This window comes from Diorhabda sublineata, chromosome 4 (genome assembly GCF_026230105.1).
Source record: "Diorhabda sublineata isolate icDioSubl1.1 chromosome 4, icDioSubl1.1, whole genome shotgun sequence".
Taxonomy (NCBI): domain Eukaryota; kingdom Metazoa; phylum Arthropoda; class Insecta; order Coleoptera; family Chrysomelidae; genus Diorhabda; species Diorhabda sublineata.
In genome coordinates this window covers 35,846,495-35,870,855 of record NC_079477.1, presented here as the reverse complement: position 1 = coordinate 35,870,855, position 24,361 = coordinate 35,846,495, and the positions used below count along the sequence as shown (strand labels likewise).

Below are 24,361 nucleotides of genomic sequence, written 5' to 3'. Positions count from 1 at the left end.
TAACGTAAGGTAAGTGACATACGTTTTTCATTATAATTAATTGACACTTTAAGCAGAGATAAATAAATATCAATTATTTAATGTTAAAAAGAGATACTATAATACTATATATTTTGAATGAGAGAAAATATAGTTAAAGTTCTACTACAATATTCATTTTATTATATTTGATAATAAATGCGTAAAATGTAACTAGGATAGTGTAAAGCCGACTTAAGGAAATTGACAGCAGCAATTAGAAATCCCACTCTTATTTTAATGAAGATAAAGATAGTCGTACTTACATATATTAGAAAGAGAAACAAACACTTTTTCATTATACTATTATTTAGTTTACTGAATATATTTGATAATAGTTAGTGTAAAACCTGCTTAAGGTAAATCGGTAGAAAGGAATGATATTTTAAACAAAGATGTCTATAGCCGGGTTAATATATATTAGAAAGAGAAGCAAAAATTTTTTACCATATTCGTTAGGACATTATATCGATTGAAATGTATACCCTAGAAAATCCGTTTTATATATTTTTAATTAAATAAATAACATTTTATGTCAATATAATATTAAAATGTTGAATCAAGATAAATATATAATTATATATTTAAATAAATCTTGTCATTTTATTGACATTTGACATTAACTTGACATATCAGCTGGTTTCGATGTCTGGAATTTTATTTATGTTTTTATAAAGACATTAAAAATGGCAGATATAAAGTCTTTAGAACATCCTACGTTAAAAGTGAGTAAATTTAACATTCTAACATATCTTTTATAAGTGTTTGTGGGTTTTTTTATAATTAAATCAGGTACCTTACGAAATTCTAAATAAGAAGTTTAGAACGGCTCAAAAAGCGATAGATCGCGAAGTGTCTCACGTACAACAACAAGCGAATCTCATAGAGGAAACTCTAGAAGAATCCGCGGTTAAATCCAAAGATATTTCTAGTCTTCTCGGTGGTATGGTGGAAAAACTTCAAGTTTTGAAACGTAAAGGTAAAGTAGTCGATTTCGATGTATATTGTCGTTAAAAAGTGTTTTGTTAGCCGAAGAAAGCATCGCCGAGGAGTTGGTGGCTTCCAGCGTGTGCAAAAGGAGATTGGAGCATTTGAAGGAGCATTGCACCGTCGCCTCAAATGGAAACGTGTCTCAAGCTGCTCTGAACCAATGGAGACGTAAACGTCTGGATAGAATGGTCGTGGAGTATTTTTTGAGGAACGGGTATTACAATGCCGCCATAACTCTCGCAGATAGATCTGATATAAAGGATTTGACGAACATCGGTAATTGGAGGATTGATAATGGGGAAAAAGTGCGCGAAACTGTTTGTTTTTTGGTTTTCAGATATTTTTTTGACTTCGAGAGAAGTCGAAAAGTCTCTGGCCAACAAAGAAACGAACAAATGTTTGGCTTGGTGCCATGATAACAAATCGAAATTGCGCAAATTGAAATCGAATATGGAATTTAATGTGCGGGTACAGGAATTCGTCGAATTGATACGTTGCGATAGGAGAATGGACGCCGTTAAACACGCCAGAAAATATTTTCCAGGTTTCGAAGACGAACATTTGACGACTATCAAACAAGTTATGGCTTTACTCGCTTTTCCCGTCAATACAGGTATTTTTATCAATTTTTTTTCAATATAAACTTGTAGAACAACACTGGTAATCGGATTTTTCTCAAAAAATCGCGATTTTCCGTTATTTTAGGTTCTTTTTTTCAATCTAAACTAATCGAAATGACTTGGTAACATTTTTTGTGAACAAATCGTAGTTTTTACGGCATTTTTTTTCATATAAAATTGTCGAACAGCCCTGATAATCAATTTTTCTCAAAAAATCGCGATTTTTCATTATTTCAGTTACTTTTTTTCGATCTAAATTACTCGAAATGACTTGGTAACATTTTTTGTGAACGAATCGTGTTTTTTACGTCTTTTTTTTCATTATTAAATTTAAAAAAAAATCGTAGTTTCACGTTATTTCATGTCCTTTTTCATCTAAACGTATGGAATCGCCCTGGTAACATTTTTTTCAGAACAAATTGTGGTTTTTGTGTCGTTTTTATAAATTTTTTTCGATATAAACTTGTCGAAAATCTCTAGTAATAAATTTTCTATTAAAAGTCACGATTTTTCGTCATTTTAGGTAATTTTTTTTCTTTTAAACTTATCGAATCGGCCTGGTAATAAATTTTTCTTTCTAAAAATTGTAGTTTTTGCGACATTTTCATCAAGTTTTTTGATCTGAACTCGTCGAATCAACCTCGTAATCAATTTTTTTGTTATAATCGCGTTTCGAAGTTTTTTCCCCATTTTTTTTTCATTCGAACTTGTCAATCCGCCCTCGTAATAATTCATTTTTTAACTTGTGGAATCTCCCTCGTAATGAGTTTTTTTAGAAATGTTTTTGCCTAATTTTTGTCTATGTTTCCCACCAAATTTATCGAACGTTCCTCGTATAATAAATTTTTGATAAATGAAAAAATTTTCTGAAAAAAATCTACTTTTTCCGATTTTTATTGTTTAAATGAATTGAAATACCCTCGTAATATATTTTAAAATCAAATCGTATTTTTCTCGTTATTTTCGTCTAATTTTTCGATTATCCCTCGTAATACATTTATTTTGAAACGAATCGTAATTTTCGCTTCATATAAATCCAATTCTCGTATTTAAATCTATCGGACCATCCTCGTAATACAAATTTCGTATTTTTTTTTGTGACAAATTTTAGAAATCGAACCTTACAAGGCCCTTTTCGACGAAAAAAGATGGGATACGTTGATCCAACAATTCCGTCAAGAAAATTATCGACTGTTCCAATTAGCTTCCCAATCTGTCTTCACCGTGGCCCTACAGGCGGGTCTGTCAGCACTCAAAACCCCATATCCTTTTCAAAACAATAATTTAACCATTTCCAATTTATTAAAAAAATCGGTTAATTCAATGAGAAATTATATTTTTCCTTAACCATCAACACTCAGTGTTATTCGGAAAGTGGGGAGAATAGGAATCCCACGTGTCCGGTATGTCAGCCATATTTGAACGAGCTAGCGGATTGTTTGCCTTTCGCCCATTGTTCGCAGAGTCGTTTGTATTGCCATATTAGCGGATTGCCCATGAACGAAAATAATCCGCCCATGATGTTACCCAACGGACATATATACGGTGAACAGGTAAATTTTAATAAATAGTATAAATTTTTTTAATGCCCCCGTATGTAAAAATATTTCAATTGTTCATAATTATCGATAAATGTTACAGGATGTACTGAAAAGTTGTTGGAATATTTCGGTTTCAAAGTATAATTTACGGGGGGAAGTCGATTTTTTATATATTAAAATTTTCTTGGTTAAAAAAATACGAGGGGTTATTGTTAAATCTGCTTACTATTCTTTTGATGTTAAACTTTACAAGGGGGACGCCAAATTTTCATTAAATGTATATAAAATTTACGAGGGGAAGTATATTTATTTAAAAATTTTTTGAGTTGTATAATACTTTCGAATTTCTGGATAAAAAAATACGAGGGGAAGTCGTCAAATACTATTCGATGAAAATTTACAAGTACATTTTTTATAACAAAAGCGTAAAATATACGATGGGAATTTCGTTTTTTTTTATAACAAAATGTGACGGTTTTATATTTTTTCGAACTTTCGGCTAAAAAAATATAGGAGGGGACGTCGTTAAACCTGTTTACCATTCTTTGAATTGAAGTTTACAAGGGAAAATAAATTTTTATAACAAAATCGATGTTATTCATATGATATGTACGAGGGGAAGTTCGTTTTTTATAACAAAAGGCAACTTGATTATATATTTTCGAATTTCTGGATAAAAAACATACGAGGGGAAGTCGTCAAATACTATTCGATGAAAATCCTTTTTTTATAAAAAAAGCGATAAAATATACGAGGGGAAGTTCGTTTTTTATAACAAAATGTAACGGTTTCATATTTTTTCGATTTTTTTGGTTAAAAAAATATGAGTGGACGTCGTTAAACCTGTTCCTCATTCTTGTAATTGAAATTTAAATGTGGAAATCCATTTTTTAAAACAAAGTCGACTTTATTTATATTAAATATACGAGAGGAAGTTCGTTTTTTATAACAAAATGCAACGTGTTTGATACCGTTAAATTTTTTCGATATTTTCCCAAATAAAATTTACTGGGAGTAGTCAATTTTTTATAGCAAAACTACCACATTTCAATAATCGTATATTTAAATGATAGTTACGAGGGGAAGTCTATTTTTCCATAACAAAATTTCGGATTACAAAATACGAGGGGAGGTAATGAAATTACCTTGTTTTAATCACAATTTCCGGGGGGTAGTCAATATTTTTATAGAAAAATTTCGAAATTTTCCTTAAACGTGTCTGTTATTTATACGATACTTACGAGAGTAAGTCTATTTTTTCATAACAAAATGCTACGTTTTTATGTATTTTCGAATTTCGGGATAAAAAAATACGAGGTGATGCCGTTTAAATCTGTCTACTGTTAATTCACGCGCGATTTACGAGGGGAGGTCAAATTTTTTGTTGTAAATGTGTTGTAAATCACGAAAATTTCGCCGAAATACGAAGTGCTGCCGATAAATTTACGATTTTTTTTTTCGTTAAGGCGTTAATGGAAATGGCACGTCAGAACAACGGTCAAGTAATCTGCCCGAAAACGAAAGAAGTTTTCCAATTTATGAAAGTCGAAAAAGTGTTTGTAATGTAATTGTGATAAGTTCATAGCTAAATATTGAAATTTCGCTACGACATTTTCTCCTTTTTTTTTTTTCATTGTAACATGTAAATACTTATCTATTATTCTCATAAACGTTTCAATTGATATAATTATCTTTTCATTTCCATCCCTTTCATCCACTTTTTTTCGATAAGCAACGAGATATTTTTCGATATTTGCGTTGCTCGGATGTTCCTTAGATCGCCTTTTAACGCGTCGCCAAGTTTGTCCCATATACATTTTATAGAAATCGTCAAAAATAACGGAATTTCGGCGGGAAAATGTGTTACGTAACGTGAAAATTTGTCTGATATCACAATCGATGTGTAAGATTGTTTTTCGCGCTGAAATTGCGCGAAAAAGAAATTCTGCTTTTATTTATGACGTTTTTACGTTTAATTCTTGCAATTTCGTGAAAAATAACGAAAAGAGACATGGAATTGATGGAATTTGGCATAAAATAGATGAAATGGGGCGTAAAAAACGATTGCTTCGGCAAGTTAACGTGTTAATACGTACATTTATGACGTTTGTGTGATAATTTGATGAAATTTAGTGGAAAATCGTGAAAAATCCTGGGAAATTCATGAAATTGGTCAAAAAATAGATGAAATGGGGCATAAAATTGATGAAATGGGGCATAAAAAACGATTGGTTCGGCAAGTTAACGTGTTAACAAAGAATATACGTACATTTATGACTTTTTTTGATTATTTTATGGAATTTTGTGGAGAATCATGGAAAATAAGATGAAATTGATGAAATGGGGCGTAAAATTGATGAAATGGGGCATAAAAAACGATTGGTTCGGCAGTTAACTTGTTAACACGTACATTTATGACGTTTGTGTGATAATTTGATGAAATTTAGTGGAAAATCGTGGAAAATCCTGGGAAATTCATGAAATTGGTCAAAAAATAGATGAAATGGTGCCTAAATGATGAAATGGGGCATAAAATTGATGAAATTGGGCGTAAAAAACTATTGGTTCGGCAGTTAACGTGTTAACACGTACATTTATGACGTTTGTGTGATAATTTGATGAAATTTAGTGAAAAATCGTGGAAAACATGGGAAATTCATGAAATTGGTCAAAAAATAGATGAAATGGGGCATAAAAAACGATTGGTTCGGCAGTTAACGTGTTAACACGTACATTTATGACGTTTGCGTGATAATTTGATGAAATTTAGTGGAAAATCATGGAAAATTCCGGGAAATTCATGAAATTGGTCAAAAATTAGATGAAATGGTGCCTAAATGATGAAATGGGGCATAAAATTGATGAAATTGGGCGTAAAAAACGATTGGGTCGGCAGTTAACGTGTTAACAATGAAAATGCGTACATTTATGACTTTTTTGTGACAATTTGATGGAATTTTGTGGAGAATCATGGAAAATTAGGTGAAATTGATAGAATTGGGCATAAAAAAATGATTGGCTCGGCAGTTAACGTGTTTATAATAAAAATACCCATGTTGTGTCGATTTATTGGAATTTAGTGAAAATCTAGGGAAAAGGGACATAAAATTGATAAGAAAATACAATTTTTCATGAAAGTTTATTGAAAAATTTTGAAACACATTTTTTATCAAAAACTCAAGAAACTCTGAAAGTTTTTTCAAAAATTAAACCGAAAATACGAATTCCGTCGAAAATTTATGGAACTTAACCTAAAAATTTTCCGAAAAATCGGCGTTCCTACTCATCCGAAGTTTCGTTCATCTCTTTTCCGTCTTCAGTCGAAGAATCCGACTCGACGTCGAACTTGGAGCGTTTCTTCCGCTTAACGCCGCCGTTTTCGGTCGAGTTTTCCTTCCGTTTTTTCGTCTTCTTCGACGGTTTCTTGTATCTCCGTGTGAAACCGAATATTTTCAATCTGTCGATCAGCTGCATTCCGGCGGCTTCTTTAGCCTGTTTGACGGCGGCGCTCAATCTGCGTTTGAATTTATTGTCAAACGCGTGGTGATCGTCGATATTTTTTCTGAACGCTTTCAAATCTCCCGTTTTTATCCAAGATCGAGTCACCGCGGTGGAATCGAAAAACGTCACGTGATAGTACGTCTGAAAATAATCGTTATCCGTCAATGTACAGGGTGATTTGCTCGATATATTACGAAACCAAGTCGAATAATCGCCCTCTATATGAAATGTAGAAAAATAATCGCCCTGTATATGATTTGTCACAAAAATAATCACCCTGTATATGAGTTGGTGAAAAATAATCATCCTGTATATGATTTGTTGAAAAATAATCTTCCTGTTTAGAATTTGTTGAAAAATAATCACCCAGTATATGAATACTCTAAAAATAATCACGTTGTATATGATTTGTTGAAAAATAATCACCCTGTATATGATTTGTTGAAAAATAATCTTCCTGTTTAGAATTTGTTGAAAAATAATCACCCAGTATATGATTTCTCTAAAAATAATCACGTTGTATATGATTTGTTGAAAAATAATCACCTTGTATATGATTTGTTGAAAAATAATCTTCCTGTTTAGAATTTGTTGAAAAATAATCACCCAGTATATGATTTCTCTAAAAATAATCACGTTGTATATGATTTGTTGAAAAATAATCACCCTGTATATGATTTGTTGAAAAATAATCTTCCTGTTTAGAATTTGTTCAAAAATAATCGCCCTGTATATGATTTGTCAAAAAATAATCACCCTGTATATGATTTGTCCAAAAATAATCGCTCTGTATATGATTTGTCAAAAAATAATCACCCTGTATGTAATTTGTTGAAAAATAATCACCCAGTATATGATTTCTCTAAAAATAATCACGTTGTATATGATTTGTTGAAAAATAATCTTCCTGTTTAGAATTTGTTGAAAAATAATCACCCTGTATATAATTTATTGAAAAATAATATCCCTGTTTCGAATTTGTCAAAAAAGGATTGCCCTGTATATAATTTATCAAAATATGAAGATTTGTCATAAAATAATCACCCTGTATACGATCTAACAATAAATTATCACTCTACATATTATTTTTCGAAAAATAATAACCCTGTATGTAATTTGTTGAAAAATAATCACTCTGTATGTAATTTGTTGAAAAATAATCGCCCTATATATGTTTTGTCTAAAAATAATCACCTTGTATATGATTTGTTGAAAAATAATCACCCTGTATATGATTTATTGAAAAATAATATCCCTGTTTCGAATTTGTCAAAAAAGAATTGCCCTGTATATAATTTATCAAAATATGAAGATTTGTCATAAAATAATCACCCTGTATACGATCTAACAATAAATTATCACTCTACATATTATTTTTCGAAAAATAATAACCCTGTATGTAATTTGTTGAAAAATAATCACTCTGTATGTAATTTGTTGAAAAATAATCGCCCTATATATGTTTTGTCTAAAAATAATCACCTTGTATATGATTTGTTGAAAAATAATCACCCTGTATATGATTTATTGAAAAATAATATCCCTGTTTCGAATTTGTCAAAAAAGAATTGCCCTGTATATAATTTATCAAAATATGAAGATTTGTCATAAAATAATCACCCTGTATACGATCTAACAATAAATTATCACTCTACATATTATTTTTCGAAAAATAATAACCCTGTATGTAATTTGTTGAAAAATAATCACTCTGTATGTAATTCAACATAAATCTTGATTCCAGTTATTTCGAGTCAAACTGAAATATTAAAGAAGGAAACATCCTGTATATAACAAAATTCACAAACTCACTTACGAACTCAATATAAAAAATAATCACCCTGTATATGATGCAACCTAATTATTTGAATCTCGCCATTAAATTGATACAAAAAACTAATCGCCCTGTATATAAAGTAACTTAAAATTGATATCGTCACCATTTTTTATGTTAAAATAAAAATTACCCTGTGAATGATCGAACAAAATTTGAAAAGTTGATACTAAAATAGTCACCCCGTATATAACTAAACAAACTTCCCAGTGTCCACATTAAATTGATATGAAAAACGAATCACCCTGTATGTCAAGTAACTTTTAATCACTATTATTTAATTTCCACTTGGAATATTTAAAAAGAATCACCCTGTATACGGCCTAATAAATTTAACAGCCTAACTACGAATTTTATATGAAAAAGAATTACATGTATGTGAAGCAACTGTTTGACTTACCGGTTCTAAGGTATCTTCCAACCAAAAATAATCCCCGATGTCGGGATCGTCTTCCACCATAGCCGGCCACCATGGGTAACCTTCGATTTTCGCCCAGACGATGCTACCCGCGTTATATTTATTGAATATCATCAACTCCTCTTCCTTCTCGTCGATCGGTTCTTCTTCGATTTCGCATCTATTATATCTTCCATTTGGATTCATATAACAATACCATTTCTCAGGTAGATCCAGGGGATCTTGCACGTCGGGCAGGTATCTACACTTGTCGCAAGAGTCGCAATACACGTAGAGACCGACGTTTCTGGATTCTTGAAGGGAACTCATCTTGTCGTAGAAGCTCATAGAGGCATAATTCTCCTTTTTCTTCACCTTCTTCGGTTTGGCATCAACATATTTCGCCTGCAATTCCTGCGTTAACGATTTCAACTCGTTTTCTTCTTCAGGAGTTAAAGTCTCGTTCCAAAATTCCATATATTTCTCCTTCACGTCCATTCTGTTTAGAACTTCCTTGGAGAGAACGGAATCGGCGTCGCTGTCGTCCATCGGTGATGACGAATCGAACATATCTTCAGGAGTCAATGTAATCTTCTTAACGTTAACATTTTTTTTCTTCTTGGGCGTTTCGAGCGATATCGTTAAATTTTGATTTCGAGGAATTTCTGTTTTCTTCTCCGAAACTGATGTCCCCAGGTTATTATTATTCAACAATTTCAGTAGGTTTATTTTGTAATCCGTAGGGCATTTGAACGTATCTTTTCTAATCGATTTTCTATTCAAAATTGGCATTTTATATTTGTAGAAAAAAAAACACTAACTAAACGTCTCAACTTATACGCTTGTTAACACAATTTATTACTGAAAATGGCTGACTTTTTAAAATTTCAAGACTTTCAAATGTTCATCTCATTAACCAATCAAAATCACCTCAGTGATAACAACATAACATATCGATAATAAAAAAAACTAGCGTTTTAAAATTATCCATTTATTTTGTTGTGACGTTAATCAATCCACCAATCAAAAACCACCCTACTGATAACAACTTAAGGTATCGGGAATAAAAAAATTACTATCGATAACTGTCAGAAACAATCAATTGTTTAAAACGATTTTTCGCGTTGTACATCATGAATTAAAACAACCGTAAATAATGACGTTTTAACTATTTAGAATAGATAAAATGCATACATTTTTTTAATTATAAAAAATGTGTTTGAAGATTGAATAAAGGAAATAAAAATACGTAGACAACGTAATCTAATAAAAATAATCTTTTATGCAATAATATTTTACAACATTGCCGAGTTTATGTTTTATATTTTTTTTAATAAAATAATTCCATAATTAAAGTAATTTTTTTGCTCAAAAACGTATTAAAATACATTGTTAATGATAAATTTATAAGAAAAGGTATCAAATAATCGAAATTTATATAAATTATTAAATTTTTATTTATTATTATTTCGATATTAATAATCTTCACCTGGTAATTTAGTTAAAAATATGTAACAACGTCAACGCCGCTTGTTAAAATATATATACGATTCGTAGACGTTCGGAACTATTCGCGTTTCATATTAAAATGGAGTCCATTTTACGAGCAATACGTTTTGTGAACGTTTAGGTACAACATGGTTTAAGGTAAACGTACAGTTTCGTTAAGTTAATCGCGTTATGTGTTTAGAAAAAGCCTTGAAAGTGTCGTGAAAAAGTGTTAAACAGTTTAATAAATCGTTTAACTGTAAGTATTTTTCCAATTAATCGTTATTTACATCAAAATTATTAGTTTTCCTTTCGTTCTTTATATCTCTGCAATGGCATACATTGTTTGTAATTTACTGCGCATGTGACACGAACTTTTTGCGGGAATATTTTTTTATATAAAATTCAGCTTTTAAATTATTCTCATTCATATTCTTCGTGTTGGTTTAATGCTAATTGTAGTTATGGGGTATTTTATGGTGGTGAACGTTTGTTATTATAGATGTCGTCTGTTCAAATTCAAGTATTGAATCCTTCGTCCGTAAAAACGGGACACAGTCAACAAAAAAACCCAGTGAGACCTACGAACCCGAGTACTTCGAAAAAGAAAAATAAATACGATAGAAGCTGCAGGAAGCGATCTAAAAGTTTCTCGGGATGCGGAATCATCAACCAAAAACCCGTATTACCATCGAAATTTCTGTTAGGGGGAAATATTAAGGATCCTTTGAATCTTAACAGTTTACAGGATGAAGAAATAAATAGGTCGGTTATCGGAGATTTATTTGTTGAAATGTATTGACGTGGGTGTATTTTTAGAGCCATGAACGCCGTTACGCCGAAGTCGTCGCCGGTACCGACTCCTCCGAGGAAAAAAGGACAATTGGAAGTTATCATCCCGAAAAATATTCATGATCCTTTGAATCTGATCGATTGCGACGACGACGCCGAATATGAGCAACAACTTTGTTCGCCCGTTAAAAAAGTGAGTGATTTTTTTGTGCTTTATCGAAAAATTTTTGGAAATTTGATATTTGAAAATGTTGGTCACGTAATTGTTATTTTTTGGGGCTTTTTTTTGACAAACACTCGTATTTTTGGAATTTTTTTTTCTGATTTATTGTTTTTTGTATATGGATGTGTTTAAAAATTAATACAGGTCAAAATAATGGGAATATTGAGCTCAAATTTTTGAGGAGCGTTCTGAAAGGATCATTTTATTGATAAAAAAATTGACAGTCTCCTAAATGTTGATTCACCTGTTATACGAGGGTTGAAAGTATGAAAATATGATTTAAAACTTGATATTTTCTAAAAATTCATACAGATCAAAATATTTTGAATTTTGAGCTCAAATTCTGAAAGATCCTTCTTAAAGAACCATTTTATTGATAAAAAATTTATGTTTGTTCTAAATGTTGGTGTAACTGAGATATGAGGGCTGAAAGTATGGAAATGTGAGATTCAAAACATGTTTTCATTCAAAAATTAATATAGATTAAAATAATGGGAATATCGAGCTCAAATTTTTGAGAAACGTTCTTTAAATATCGTTTTATTAATAAAAAAATTGACAGTCTCCTAAATGTTGATTCACCTGTTATACGAGGGTTGAAAGTATGAAAATATGATTTAAAACTTGATATTTTCTAAAAATTCATACAGATCAAAATATTTTGAATTTTGAGCTCAAATTCTGAAAGATCCTTCTTAAAGAACCATTTTATTGATAAAAAATTTGTGTTTGTTCTAAATGTTGGTGTAACTGAGATATGAGGGTTGAAAGTATGGAAATGTGAGATTCAAAACATGTTTTCATTCAAAAATTAATATAGATTAAAATAATGGGAATATCGAGCTCAAATTTTTGAGAAACGTTCTTTAAATATCGTTTTATTAATAAAAAAATTGACAGTCTCCTAAATGTTGATTCACCTGTTATACGAGGGTTGAAAGTATGAAAATATGATTTAAAACTTGATATTTTCTAAAAATTCATACAGATCAAAATATTTTGAATTTTAAGCTCAAATTCTGAAAGATCTTTCTTAAAGAACCATTTTATTGACAAAAAAATTGTGTTTGTTCTAAATGTTGGTGTAACTGATATACGAGGGCTGAAAGTATGGAAATGTGAGATTCAAAACATGTTTTCATTCAAAAATTAATATAGATTAAAATAATGGGAATATCGAGCTCAAATTTTTGAGAAACGTTCTTTAAATATCGTTTTATTAATAAAAAAATTGACAGTCTCCTAAATGTTGATTCACCTGTTATACGAGGGTTGAAAGTATGAAAATATGATTTAAAACTTGATATTTTCTAAAAATTCATACAGATCAAAATATTTTGAATTTTGAGCTCAAATTCTGAAAGATCCTTCTTAAAGAACCATTTTATTGATAAAAAATTTATGTTTGTTCGAAATGTTGGTGTAACTGAGATACGGGGGCTGAAATTATGGAAATGTGAGATTCAAAACATGTTTTCATTCAAAAATTAATATAGATTAAAATAATGGGAATATCGAGCTCAAATTTTTGAGAAACGTTCTTTAAATATCGTTTTATTAATAAAAAAATTGACAGTCTCCTAAATGTTGATTCACCTGTTATACGAGGGTTGAAAGTATGAAAATATGATTTAAAACTTGATATTTTCTAAAAATTCATACAGATCAAAATATTTTGAATTTTGAGCTCAAATTCTGAAAGATCCTTCTTAAAGAACCATTTTATTGATAAAAAATTTATGTTTGTTCGAAATGTTGGTGTAACTGAGATACGGGGGCTGAAATTATGGAAATGTGAGATTCAAAACATGTTTTCATTCAAAAATTAATATAGATTAAAATAATGGGAATATCGAGCTCAAATTTTTGAGAAACGTTCTTTAAATATCGTTTTATTAATAAAAAAATTGACAGTCTCCTAAATGTTGATTCACCTGTTATACGAGGGTTGAAAGTATGAAAATATGATTTAAAACTTGATATTTTCTAAAAATTCATACAGACCAAAATATTTTGAATTTTAAGCTCAAATTCTGAAAGATCTTTCTTAAAGAACCATTTTATTGACAAAAAAATTGTGTTTGTTCTAAATGTTGGTGTAACTGATATACGAGGGCTGAAAGTATGGAAATGTGAGATTCAAAACATGTTTTCATTCAAAAATTAATATAGATTAAAATAATGGGAATATCGAGCTCAAATTTTTGAGAAACATTCTGAAAGGATCATTTTATTGATAAAAAAATTGTGTTTGCTCTAAATATCATTATTACTGAAATACAGGGCGCGAAAGTATGAATGTATCGAACATATGGTAATAAATACTTCAAAGATATATAAATTTGAAAATAACCATTAAAAAAAGTGAAAACCATAAATATTTTCGTCCTGAATCGAAAAAAAAAAAAAATTTCGGGACGAAAAATTTATCCTGTTCCCGATTCAATCTCAAAGTTAATTTTTTTTGTCGCCAAATTAAAAATTTTCCAGTTTCAGTTTTCGAGCATAATTTTTATCGAAAAACAAAAACAGAATCGATCATACGGGGTGTGTATAATTAATTTGGATCGATTAACAATATTTTTTTCTCAAACTTCCCCTCAACCCCCCACAATAAATTTTTGTTTTTCTATGTTCCACAGTCGAAAAAGAAACGTCTAAAGAAACGTCGTACCATTTCCGGTACATTGGAATTAACGGACGTTACGGCCGACGTAGTCTCCACTACGGAGGCCAAAACGCCCGAATCCTCCGCCGATTCCGCCAAAATTCCGGAAATACCGGAAACGTGCCTCTCGCCCAACGAACCCGCCTCCGAAATGAGACCGAACGTAAATTTGACTTTGAATATCGCGCCGGCGGCGGTCGCTTCAGCCGCCGCCGCAGACGGTACCGGTACGGCGGAAACGGAAACGGCGCTACCGGCGGCCATAAAAAAAGAAAAAACCAAAAGGAAATCCGACGAACACGGTCACCACGGTTTGAAAAAGTTCAAAAATAATTCGATGGATAAGATCGTGAGTCCGGTGGTACCGCAACCGGGGGCCTGGTTGAAACGGAGCAATTCCGCTGTCAAATGGCCGAAACCTCGACATAACAAGCAACAGGATACGGCAACGCCGCAATTTAAAGAGAGAGATAAACGTTTCCAATACGGAAATTATAACAGGTACGTAAATATGTGGCTTAGTTGGTTGAATTACTCGAATTTTTTATATTCTGCCTCGTTACGGCGCCTCGAAATTGAGGCGAAATCCGAATTTTCCGCCTCGTTTAACGATTACTTCGAGATTTTCTGTATTTGAAAAGATTTTGTTCGAAATTATCTAATCTTATATCGATTTGGAGGAAAACTGTCATGGTGCCTCGTAGTTGAGGCAAAATTTTGATTCCTACGCCTCGTTTAATATTTTCAACAAGTTTTTCACGTATTTTTAAAGATTTCAAAGGAATTTTCTCGGAATTATCGTATTTTGTCTCAATTTCGAGGATAAATGCCTCAACGCCTCGAAATCGAGGCAAAATTTAGAAACTTCCGCCTCGTTTAATGATTTCAACAAGTTTTAAATGGTTTTGAAAAGATTTTTCAAGATTCTCTTTCAAATTAACTTATTTTGTCTCGAATTCGAGGAAAACTGTTATGATGCCTCGTAATTGAGGCAAAATTTTGATTCCTACGCCTCGTTTAATGTTTCCAACAAGTTTTTCGCGTGTTTTTAAAGATTCCAAAGGAATTTTCTCGGAATTATCGTATTTTGTCTCAATTTAGAGGATAAATGCCTCAACGCCTCGTAATCTAGGCAAAAATTTTGAATTTTTCGCCTCGTTTAATGATTTAAAAAAGTTTTCAAATATTTTTGAAAATTTTTCTCAGAATTTGTTTGAAATTATCATATTTTGCCTATCCTTGTGAGGAAAACTTCCTTTGTACTTTTTAGTTGAGGCAAATTTTTTTATTTCCCCCTCGTTTTACTAATTTTCAAATTTTGCACGTCGTTACCTTAAAAACGAGGTAAAATTCTCTAAATCTCGCCTCGTTACCCAGTTTTTCTCAATTTTCGAATTAAAGTTGGAAAAAATTATGTAGAAAATGGTTTGGAAACCTTTAATTTCGTTTAATTTATAGAAAAGCCTCGCTTCTACTTGAAACACGAAAAAAAAATTTCAATATACCGTTTCGTTAAATATTTTTTCGAAATTTAAGGTAAAATCTGTAAAAAATTCATAAAAAAGCGTAGAATTCTGTTTTTATTACCTAAAAATCACCTCGCCGCCTCAAAATAGAGGCCAAATTCGAAATATTTCGCCTAATTACATAGTTTTATCTGATTTTCGAACTAAATTATGTAGAAAATGGTTTAGAAACGTCGAATTGTACCTAATTTTGCAAAAATCGACACGTCGCCTCAATATCGAGGCAAAATTTTGCCTCCTTAAAGGTTTTTATTCAACTTTTAAGGTAAAATATAAAATAATTGCTTTAAATAGGTTTAGAAACGTTAAATTTCGTTCAAATTTTGCAAAAATTGCGTCACCATCTCAAAACCGAGGCCAAATTTTAACTATTCCGCCTCGCTAAACTGGTTCTCCGACTTTTGAAGTAAAATGAATGAAAATTGTGCAAAACGTTTTGGAAACGTCAAATTTTCTTTTGATTTCTCAAGTATAAGTCGCCGTCTCAAAACCGAGGCCAAATTCTCAATATTCCGCCTCGCTAAACTGGTTCTCCGACTTTTGAAGTAAAATGAATGAAAATTGTGCAAAACGTTTTGGAAACGTCAAATTTTCTTTTGATTTCTCAAGTATAAGTCGCCGTCTCAAAACCGAGGCCAAATTCTCAATATTCCGCCTCGCTAAACTGGTTCTCCGACTTTTGAAGTAAAATGAAGGAAAATTGAGAAAAACGTTTTGGAAACGTCAAATTTTCTTTTGATTTCTCAAGTATAAGTCGCCGTCTCAAAACCGAGGCCAAATTCTCAATATTCCGCCTCGCTAAACTGGTTCTCCGACTTTTGAAGTAAAATGAAGGAAAATTGAGAAAAACGTTTTGGAAACGTCGAATTTTCTTTTGATTTCTCAAGTATAAGTCGCCGTCTCAAAACCGAGGCCAAATTCTCAATATTCCGCCTCGCTAAACTGGTTCTCCGACTTTTGAAGTAAAATGAAGGAAAATTGAGAAAAACGTTTTGGAAACGTCAAATTTTCTTTTGATTTCTCAAGTATAAGTCGCCGTCTCAAAACCGAGGCCAAATTCTCAATATTCCGCCTCGCTAAACTGGTTCTCCGACTTTTGAAGTAAAATGAAGGAAAATTGTGCAAAACGTTTTGGAAACGTCAAATTTTCTTTTGATTTCTCAAGTATAAGTCGCCGTCTCAAAACCGAGGCCAAATTCTCAATATTCCGCCTCGCTAAACTGGTTCTCCGACTTTTGAAGTAAAATGAAGGAAAATTGTGCAAAACGTTTTGGAAACGTCAAATTTTCTTTTGATTTCTCAAGTATAAGTCGCCGTCTCAAAACCGAGGCCAAATTCTCAATATTCCGCCTCGCTAAACTGGTTCTCCGACTTTTGAAGTAAAATGAATGAAAATTGTGCAAAACGTTTTGGAAACGTCAAATTTTCTTTTGATTTCTCAAGTATAAGTCGCCGTCTCAAAACCGAGGCCAAATTCTCAATATTCCGCCTCGCTAAACTGGTTCTCCGACTTTTGAAGTAAAATGAAGGAAAATTGAGAAAAACGTTTTGGAAACGTCAAATTTTCTTTTGATTTCTCAAGTATAAGTCGCCGTCTCAAAACCGAGGCCAAATTCTCAATATTCCGCCTCGCTAAACTGGTTCTCCGACTTTTGAAGTAAAATGAAGGAAAATTGAGAAAAACGTTTTGGAAACGTCGAATTTTCTTTTGATTTCTCAAGTATAAGTCGCCGTCTCAAAACCGAGGCCAAATTCTCAATATTCCGCCTCGCTAAACTGGTTCTCCGACTTTTGAAGTAAAATGAAGGAAAATTGAGAAAAACGTTTTGGAAACGTCAAATTTTCTTTTGATTTCTCAAGTATAAGTCGCCGTCTCAAAACCGAGGCCAAATTCTCAATATTCCGCCTCGCTAAACTGGTTCTCCGACTTTTGAAGTAAAATGAAGGAAAATTGAGAAAAACGTTTTGGAAACGTCGAATTTTCTTTTGATTTCTCAAGTATAAGTCGCCGTCTCAAAACCGAGGCCAAATTCTCAATATTCCGCCTCGCTAAACTGGTTCTCCGACTTTTGAAGTAAAATGAAGGAAAATTGAGAAAAACGTTTTGGAAACGTCAAATTTTCTTTTGATTTCTCAAGTATAAGTCGCCGTCTCAAAACCGAGGCCAAATTCTCAATATTCCGCCTCGCTAAACTGGTTCTCCGACTTTTGAAGTAAAATGAAGGAAAATTGAGAAAAACGTTTTGGAAACGTCGAATTTTCTTTTGATTTCTCAAGTATAAGTCGCCGTCTCAAAACCGAGGCCAAATTCTCAATATTCCGCCTCGCTAAACTGGTTCTCCGACTTTTGAAGTAAAATGAAGGAAAATTGAGAAAAACGTTTTGGAAACGTCAAATTTTCTTTTGATTTCTCAAGTATAAGTCGCCGTCTCAAAACCGAGGCCAAATTCTCAATATTCCGCCTCGCTAAACTGGTTCTCCGACTTTTGAAGTAAAATGAAGGAAAATTGAGAAAAACGTTTTGGAAACGTCAAATTTTCTTTTGATTTCTCAAGTATAAGTCGCCGTCTCAAAACCGAGGCCAAATTTTAACTATTCCGCCTCGCTAAACTGGTTCTCCGACTTTTGAAGTAAAATGAATGAAAATTGTGCAAAACGTTTTGGAAACGTCAAATTTTCTTTTGATTTCTCAAGTATAAGTCGCCGTCTCAAAACCGAGGCCAAATTCTCAATATTCCGCCTCGCTAAACTGGTTCTCCGACTTTTGAAGTAAAATGAAGGAAAATTGAGAAAAACGTTTTGGAAACGTCAAATTTTCTTTTGATTTCTCAAGTATAAGTCGCCGTCTCAAAACCGAGGCCAAATTCTCAATATTCCGCCTCGCTAAACTGGTTCTCCGACTTTTGAAGTAAAATGAAGGAAAATTGAGAAAAACGTTTTGGAAACGTCGAATTTTCTTTTGATTTCTCAAGTATAAGTCGCCGTCTCAAAACCGAGGCCAAATTCTCAATATTCCGCCTCGCTAAACTGGTTCTCCGACTTTTGAAGTAAAATGAAGGAAAATTGAGAAAAACGTTTTGGAAACGTCAAATTTTCTTTTGATTTCTCAAGTATAAGTCGCCGTCTCAAAACCGAGGCCAAATTCTCAATATTCCGCCTCGCTAAACTGGTTCTCCGACTTTTGAAGTAAAATGAAGGAAAATTGAGAAAAACGTTTTGGAAACGTCGAATTTTCTTTTGATTTCTCAAGTATAAGTCGCCGTCTCAAAACCGAGGCCAAATTCTCAATATTCCGCCTCGCTAAACTGGTTCTCCGACTTTTGAAGTAAAATGAAGGAAAATTGAGAAAAACGTTTTGGAAACGTCAAATTTTCTTTTGATTTCTCAAGTATAAGTCGCCGTCTCAAAACCGAGGCCAAATTCTCAATATTCCGCCTCGCTAAACTGGTTCTCCGACTTTTGAAGTAAAATGAAGGAAAATTGAGAAAAACGTTTTGGAAACGTCGAATTTTCTTTTGATTTCTCAAGTATAAGTCGCCGTCTCAAAACCGAGGCCAAATTCTCAATATTCCGCCTCGCTAAACTGGTTCTCCGACTTTTGAAGTAAAATGAAGGAAAATTGAGAAAAACGTTTTGGAAACGTCAAATTTTCTTTTGATTTCTCAAGTATAAGTCGCCGTCTCAAAACCGAGGCCAAATTCTCAATATTCCGCCTCGCTAAACTGGTTCTCCGACTTTTGAAGTAAAATGAAGGAAAATTGAGAAAAACGTTTTGGAAACGTCGAATTTTCTTTTGATTTCTCAAGTATAAGTCGCCGTCTCAAAACCGAGGCCAAATTCTCAATATTCCGCCTCGCTAAACTGGTTCTCCGACTTTTGAAGTAAAATGAAGGAAAATTGAGAAAAACGTTTTGGAAACGTCAAATTTTCTTTTGATTTCTCAAGTATAAGTCGCCGTCTCAAAACCGAGGCCAAATTCTCAATATTCCGCCTCGCTAAACTGGTTCTCCGACTTTTGAAGTAAAATGAATGAAAATTGTGCAAAACGTTTTGGAAACGTCAAATTTTCTTTTGATTTCTCAAGTATAAGTCGCCGTCTCAAAACCGAGGCCAAATTCTCAATATTCCGCCTCGCTAAACTGGTTCTCCGACTTTTGAAGTAAAATGAAGGAAAATTGAGAAAAACGTTTTGGAAACGTCAAATTTTCTTTTGATTTCTCAAGTATAAGTCGCCGTCTCAAAACCGAGGCCAAATTCTCAATATTCCGCCTCGCTAAACTGGTTCTCCGACTTTTGAAGTAAAATGAATGAAAATTGTGCAAAACGTTTTGGAAACATCAAATTTTCTTTTGATTTCTCAAGTATAAGTCGCCGTCTCAAAACCGAGGCCAAATTCTCAATATTCCGCCTCGCTATCAATTTTTTTTTCGACTTTTAAGATAAATTGAAAGAAAATTTGGGGAAAAAAGGTTTAGAAAAGTATAATTTTGTCTTAATTTCATCGCCGCCTCAAAAATGGAGGCGAAAATTTCTGAAATCGTGCGATTTGATGATGAGCGAATGAATTTTCAGGTATTACGGTTACCGCAACCCCCACAACGAAACCGATTACAGATTAAAAGTTTTCTCCCATCACCCCTATCTGTTCGTCAACAAAGACATACTCGACGTCGGTTGCAACATAGGTCACGTGACGTTATCGATAGCTCGCGATTTTCACGCGAAATCCGTATTGGGCGTCGATATCGATCAAAAATTGATATCGATAGCCAGAAAAAACGTAAAACATTACGTTAAAAAGGGGGGGATCGATGAGGAAAAGGAAAAGGAGGACGTTGTTCATTTAGCATTACGTAAAACGGAAAATTGTGAGTTTTTTCCAATTAGTATGCCTATATTATACGGCGATATCGACGTTCCAGGTTTTACGCACGACAAGAGCGGAGGTTTTCCCAACAACGTTACTTTCAAACAGGTAAGATACCATTTCGAACAGAATGTTTTTTTTTTCCAGTGTATATCGACCTTTATTTATATCTAGCAATTTTTTTTTTCGCCCTTCGAATCATTTTTTCCGGTGTATTTGGGATTTTATTCATTGCTTTCGGTTTTTTTCAGTGTAACTCGTATTTTCGACAAATATTTCATCTTTTTCCTAGTGTAACTTTCAGTTTAACTCTATTTCCTTCGAACATTTTCGTTTTTTCGGTGTATTTGTGATTTTACTTGATATTTTCGGTTTTTTCAGTGTACCTCGTATTTTTTTGAAATCTTTTTTCGAGTTTATTAACACGATTTTTTTGAATATTTTTGTTTTCTCAGTCTAACTCATAGATTCATTAAAATATTTCACTTTTCAGTGTAACCATTTTTCATGATTACTTTTTTTTGTGTACCTTTATTTTCGTTGAGAATTTTTTTGTTTTCTCAGTGTAACTCGTATATTTCAACAAATATTTCATCTTTTTCTAGTGTAACTTTATTTTCTTACAGTTTAACTCTATTTCCTTCGAATGTTTTCGTTTTTTCGGTGTATTTGTGATTTTACTTGATATTTTCGGTTTTCTCAGTGTAACTCGTATTTTTTCTAATCTTTTTTCGATTGTAACACAATTTTTTGAATATATTTGTTTTCTCAGTGTAACTCGTATATTTCAACAAATTTTCATCTTTTTCCTAGTGTAACTTTTTTTTTCAGTTTAGTTTTGTTTCCTTCGAATATTTTCGTTTTTTCAGTGTAACTCGTATTTTTTCAAATCTTTTTTCGAGTGTATTAACACGATTTTTTTGAATATTTTTGTTTTCTCAGTGTAACTCGTAGATTCATTAAAATATTCAACTTTTCAATGTAACCATTTTTCACGAATATTTTTTTTTGTGTATCTTTATTTTCGTCGAGAATTTTTTGTTTTCTCAATGTAACTCGTATATTTCAACAAATTTTCATCTTTTTCCTAGTGTAACTTTTTTTTTCAGTTTAGTTTTGTTTCCTTCGAATATTTTCGTTTTTTCAGTGTAACTCGTATTTTTTCAAATCTTTTTTCGAGTGTATTAACACGATTTTTTTGAATATTTTTGTTTTCTCAGTGTAACTCGTAGATTCATTAAAATATTCAACTTTTCAATGTAACCATTTTTCACGAATATTTTTTTTTGTGTATCTTTATTTTCGTCGAGAATTTTTTGTTTTCTCAATGTAACTCGTATATTTCAACAAATTTTCATCTTTTTCCTAGTGTAACTTTTTTTTTTCAGTTTAGTTTTGTTTCCTTCGAATATTTTCGTTTTTTCAGTGTATTTGTGATTTTACTTAATATCTTCTGTTTTTTCAGTGTAACTCGTATTTTTTCAAATCTTTTTTCGAGTGTATTAACACGATTTTTTTGAATATTTTTGTTTTCTCAGTGTAACTCGTTGATTCATTAAAATATTTCATTTTTTCTCTCAATTTAACCACAAATCTTTTTTCAAGTGTAACTTTTCCTTTCAGTTTAATTTTGTTTCCTTCGAATATTTTTGTTTTTTCAGCGTATTTGTGATTCTACTTAATATTTTCGGTTTTTTCGAGTGTAACACAATTTTTTGGGATATTCTGGTTTTCTCAGTGTAACCGTTTTATCATTAAAATATATAACCAAATTTCCTTCTAGTATTTTTGTTTTTTCAGTGTAATAATTTTTTCAACATTTTTTCTTCACCGTAAACTTGAGCATATTTGTTTTCTCAGTGTAATCGCGAGTGAATTCCAGTGTAACTATATTTTCTTCAATTTTTTCCCAATATTCCAAATATGTACGTTTTTTCAGTGTAATTATTTCCAGTTTTTTTGGTATAATTATATTAAACGCGACTGTTTCTCATGAACGTATCGCTTTTTTCCAGTGTAACTATATACTGGAAGACGACAATCTGCTGGCCTTGGAGCAACCCCAATTCGACGTCATACTCTGCCTGAGCGTGACGAAGTGGTTCCATTTGAATTGGGGCGACGCCGGTCTGAAACAGGCCTTCAGAAGGATGTACGCCCAATTGAGACCCGGGGGTAAATTAATCCTCGAACCCCAAAATTGGTCGAGCTACAAGAGCAAAAAAAAATTAACCGTAAGTTCATCTCCGATCGAAATTTCCCTTTTAATTTTCCTCTTCATTTTCCAGTCGACCATTTACGACAATTACAATTCCATCGAATTTTTTCCGGAAAAATTCCGCGAGTATCTCCTATCCCCCGCCGTGGGTTTCGCCAAGGGGGAAATCCTGGGTTTTCCGGTGCACCAGTTCAAAGGTTTCCGTCGACCGATTCAGGTTTTCACGAAAAGTACGATGTTCCCCAGCGAAAGGACGGAAGCGACGCCCCTGAACGCCGATTCTTCTTCGTACAGGTGAAGATTTTTTCTTCTTCTTCTTTTTTTCCCGGTGATTTTTCTTCTAATTTTATATTTTTTCTTTTCGGTAAAAGGCGGAAAACGGAAAAGTACGAAGGTCACAGTCAAGGTCCTTGCATCGAGCACGTCTACACGGATATATTCGACGGGAGGTATTGCGGTTGCGCAGACGATAATCAGGAGATTAACGAAAAATTGGGGGAGGAACTGAAGAAGTTTCGGGGGGCGGCGACGACGGCGGTTGCCAAAGATGAAGGAAATTCGTGCGGCGCGTCGCTCGAAATGGACGTCGAAAAAAAGGATCGGCAGGATAACACTTGACTCATTCGAAGGACGTCTTGAATTTTTTTTTTTTTCGATAGCTTGTAAATAAAATTTATTTTGTTTGTTTTTTTTTTATTTCGAAATTTGTACATAAAAGTGTGTATATTGGATAAAAACGTAAGAAATAAAAGTTTTCTTTAAAAGTTTTTCGTTTAGACCCGTAACTGTTCTAAAAACGCCATCTATTGAATATAAACCAAACAATTTGGTTCACTCCGCGTGACTCTATTTTATTAACTACGTCAGATCTTTTTTTCTCAGTGTAACTGCTAAAATTTGCTTGGAATATTTTTATTTTTTCAGTATAATCTTATTTTATTTAGATACTTCATTTTTTTTCCAGTGTAACTAAGTTTTCTTCGAGTACAATTTTGTTTTTTAGTGTGAACTGATTTTTTATTTGGCATATTTGGAGGTATAGACGAAATTTGTACATAAATAAATGGCCATTGACGCCATCTATTAGGTAATAACCGAACTACATAATTAAACTAATATTTTGGAGAATTTACAAGATTTTTGTTATAAGCTTCGGCATCCAAGGTATAGATGGCGATACGAGTTTTATTTAATCAAATCGCCATTAACGCATATAATTCGTAGAACAATCGGCGCCATCTATCAGATAATGGCTGAACTACAATATTAATATGAAAATATTTGGAAAATTTAAGAGATTTTTGTTATAAACTTCGGCATCCAAGGTATAGATGGCGATACGAGTTTTATTTAATCAAATCGCCATTAACGCATATAATTCGTAGAACAATCGGCGCCATCTATCAGATAATGGCTGAACTACAATATTAATATGAAAATATTTGGAAAATTTACGAGATTTTTGTTATAAGCTTCGGCATCCAAGGTATAGATGACGATACGAGTTTTATTTAATCAAATCGCCATTAACGCATATAATTCGTAGAACAATCGGCGCCATCTATCAGATAATGGCTGAACTACAATATTAATATGAGAATATTTGGAACATTTACGAGATTTTTGTTATAAACTTCGGCATCCAAGGTATAGATGGCGATACGAGTTTTATTTAATC

The 24,361-nt window shown here is 32.5% G+C and overlaps 3 protein-coding genes across 4 annotated transcripts; 2 read left to right on the top strand and 1 right to left on the bottom strand.

The window, feature by feature from the left end:
• Positions 1-633: 633 nt before the first annotated feature.
• LOC130442701 (E3 ubiquitin-protein transferase MAEA) lies at positions 634-4,849 on the top strand. Its single transcript, XM_056777032.1, has 7 exons — positions 634-743; positions 811-997; positions 1,048-1,284; positions 1,346-1,621; positions 2,740-2,890; positions 2,986-3,181; positions 4,636-4,849. Exons 1-7 carry the CDS (start codon positions 705-707, stop codon positions 4,735-4,737), a joined length of 1,188 nt encoding a protein of 395 aa, XP_056633010.1. The 5' UTR covers positions 634-704; the 3' UTR covers positions 4,738-4,849.
• A 1,599-nt stretch (positions 4,850-6,448) lies between these two features.
• LOC130443375 (zinc finger CW-type PWWP domain protein 1-like) lies at positions 6,449-9,873 on the bottom strand. The gene is made up of 2 exons (XM_056777948.1): positions 8,905-9,873; positions 6,449-6,811 (listed from the first exon to the last, which is right to left on the bottom strand). Exons 1-2 carry the CDS (start codon positions 9,691-9,693, stop codon positions 6,449-6,451), a joined length of 1,152 nt encoding a protein of 383 aa, XP_056633926.1. The 5' UTR covers positions 9,694-9,873.
• A 529-nt stretch (positions 9,874-10,402) lies between these two features.
• On the top strand, positions 10,403-23,445 carry LOC130442500 (7SK snRNA methylphosphate capping enzyme bin3-like). 2 transcript variants are annotated; one of them, XM_056776661.1, is made up of 9 exons: positions 10,403-10,648; positions 10,892-11,154; positions 11,209-11,374; positions 14,047-14,573; positions 20,171-20,466; positions 20,521-20,573; positions 22,481-22,699; positions 22,754-22,977; positions 23,055-23,444. In XM_056776661.1, the coding sequence occupies exons 2-9, from the start codon at positions 10,892-10,894 to the stop codon at positions 23,299-23,301; spliced, it is 1,995 nt and encodes a 664-aa protein (XP_056632639.1). In that variant the 5' UTR covers positions 10,403-10,648; the 3' UTR covers positions 23,302-23,444. The 2 variants fall into 2 exon arrangements, with proteins under 2 accessions (XP_056632639.1, XP_056632638.1); XM_056776660.1 differs by having other exon boundaries at positions 10,408-10,648; positions 20,171-20,573; positions 23,055-23,445.
• The last annotated feature ends 916 nt before the right edge of the window (positions 23,446-24,361 follow it).

Excerpts from the sequence above, each read along its gene's own strand:
- LOC130442701 (XM_056777032.1), top strand. The coding sequence starts at position 705 with ATGGCAGATATAAAGTCTTTAGAACATCCTACGTTAAAA. Across the intron at positions 744-810 it reads TAGAACATCCTACGTTAAAA|GTACCTTACGAAATTCTAAA; the intron begins GTGAGTAAATTT and ends TAATTAAATCAG. Across the intron at positions 998-1,047 it reads TCAAGTTTTGAAACGTAAAG|CCGAAGAAAGCATCGCCGAG; the intron begins GTAAAGTAGTCG and ends GTGTTTTGTTAG.
- LOC130443375 (XM_056777948.1), bottom strand. The coding sequence starts at position 9,693 with ATGCCAATTTTGAATAGAAAATCGATTAGAAAAGATACGTTCAAATGC. Across the intron at positions 6,812-8,904 it reads TGGAAGATACCTTAGAACCG|ACGTACTATCACGTGACGTT; the intron begins GTAAGTCAAACA and ends GATTATTTTCAG.
- LOC130442500 (XM_056776660.1), top strand. The coding sequence starts at position 10,892 with ATGTCGTCTGTTCAAATTCAAGTATTGAATCCTTCGTCCGTAAAAACG. Across the intron at positions 11,375-14,046 it reads TTTGTTCGCCCGTTAAAAAA|TCGAAAAAGAAACGTCTAAA; the intron begins GTGAGTGATTTT and ends TATGTTCCACAG. Across the intron at positions 14,574-20,170 it reads CAATACGGAAATTATAACAG|GTATTACGGTTACCGCAACC; the intron begins GTACGTAAATAT and ends ATGAATTTTCAG.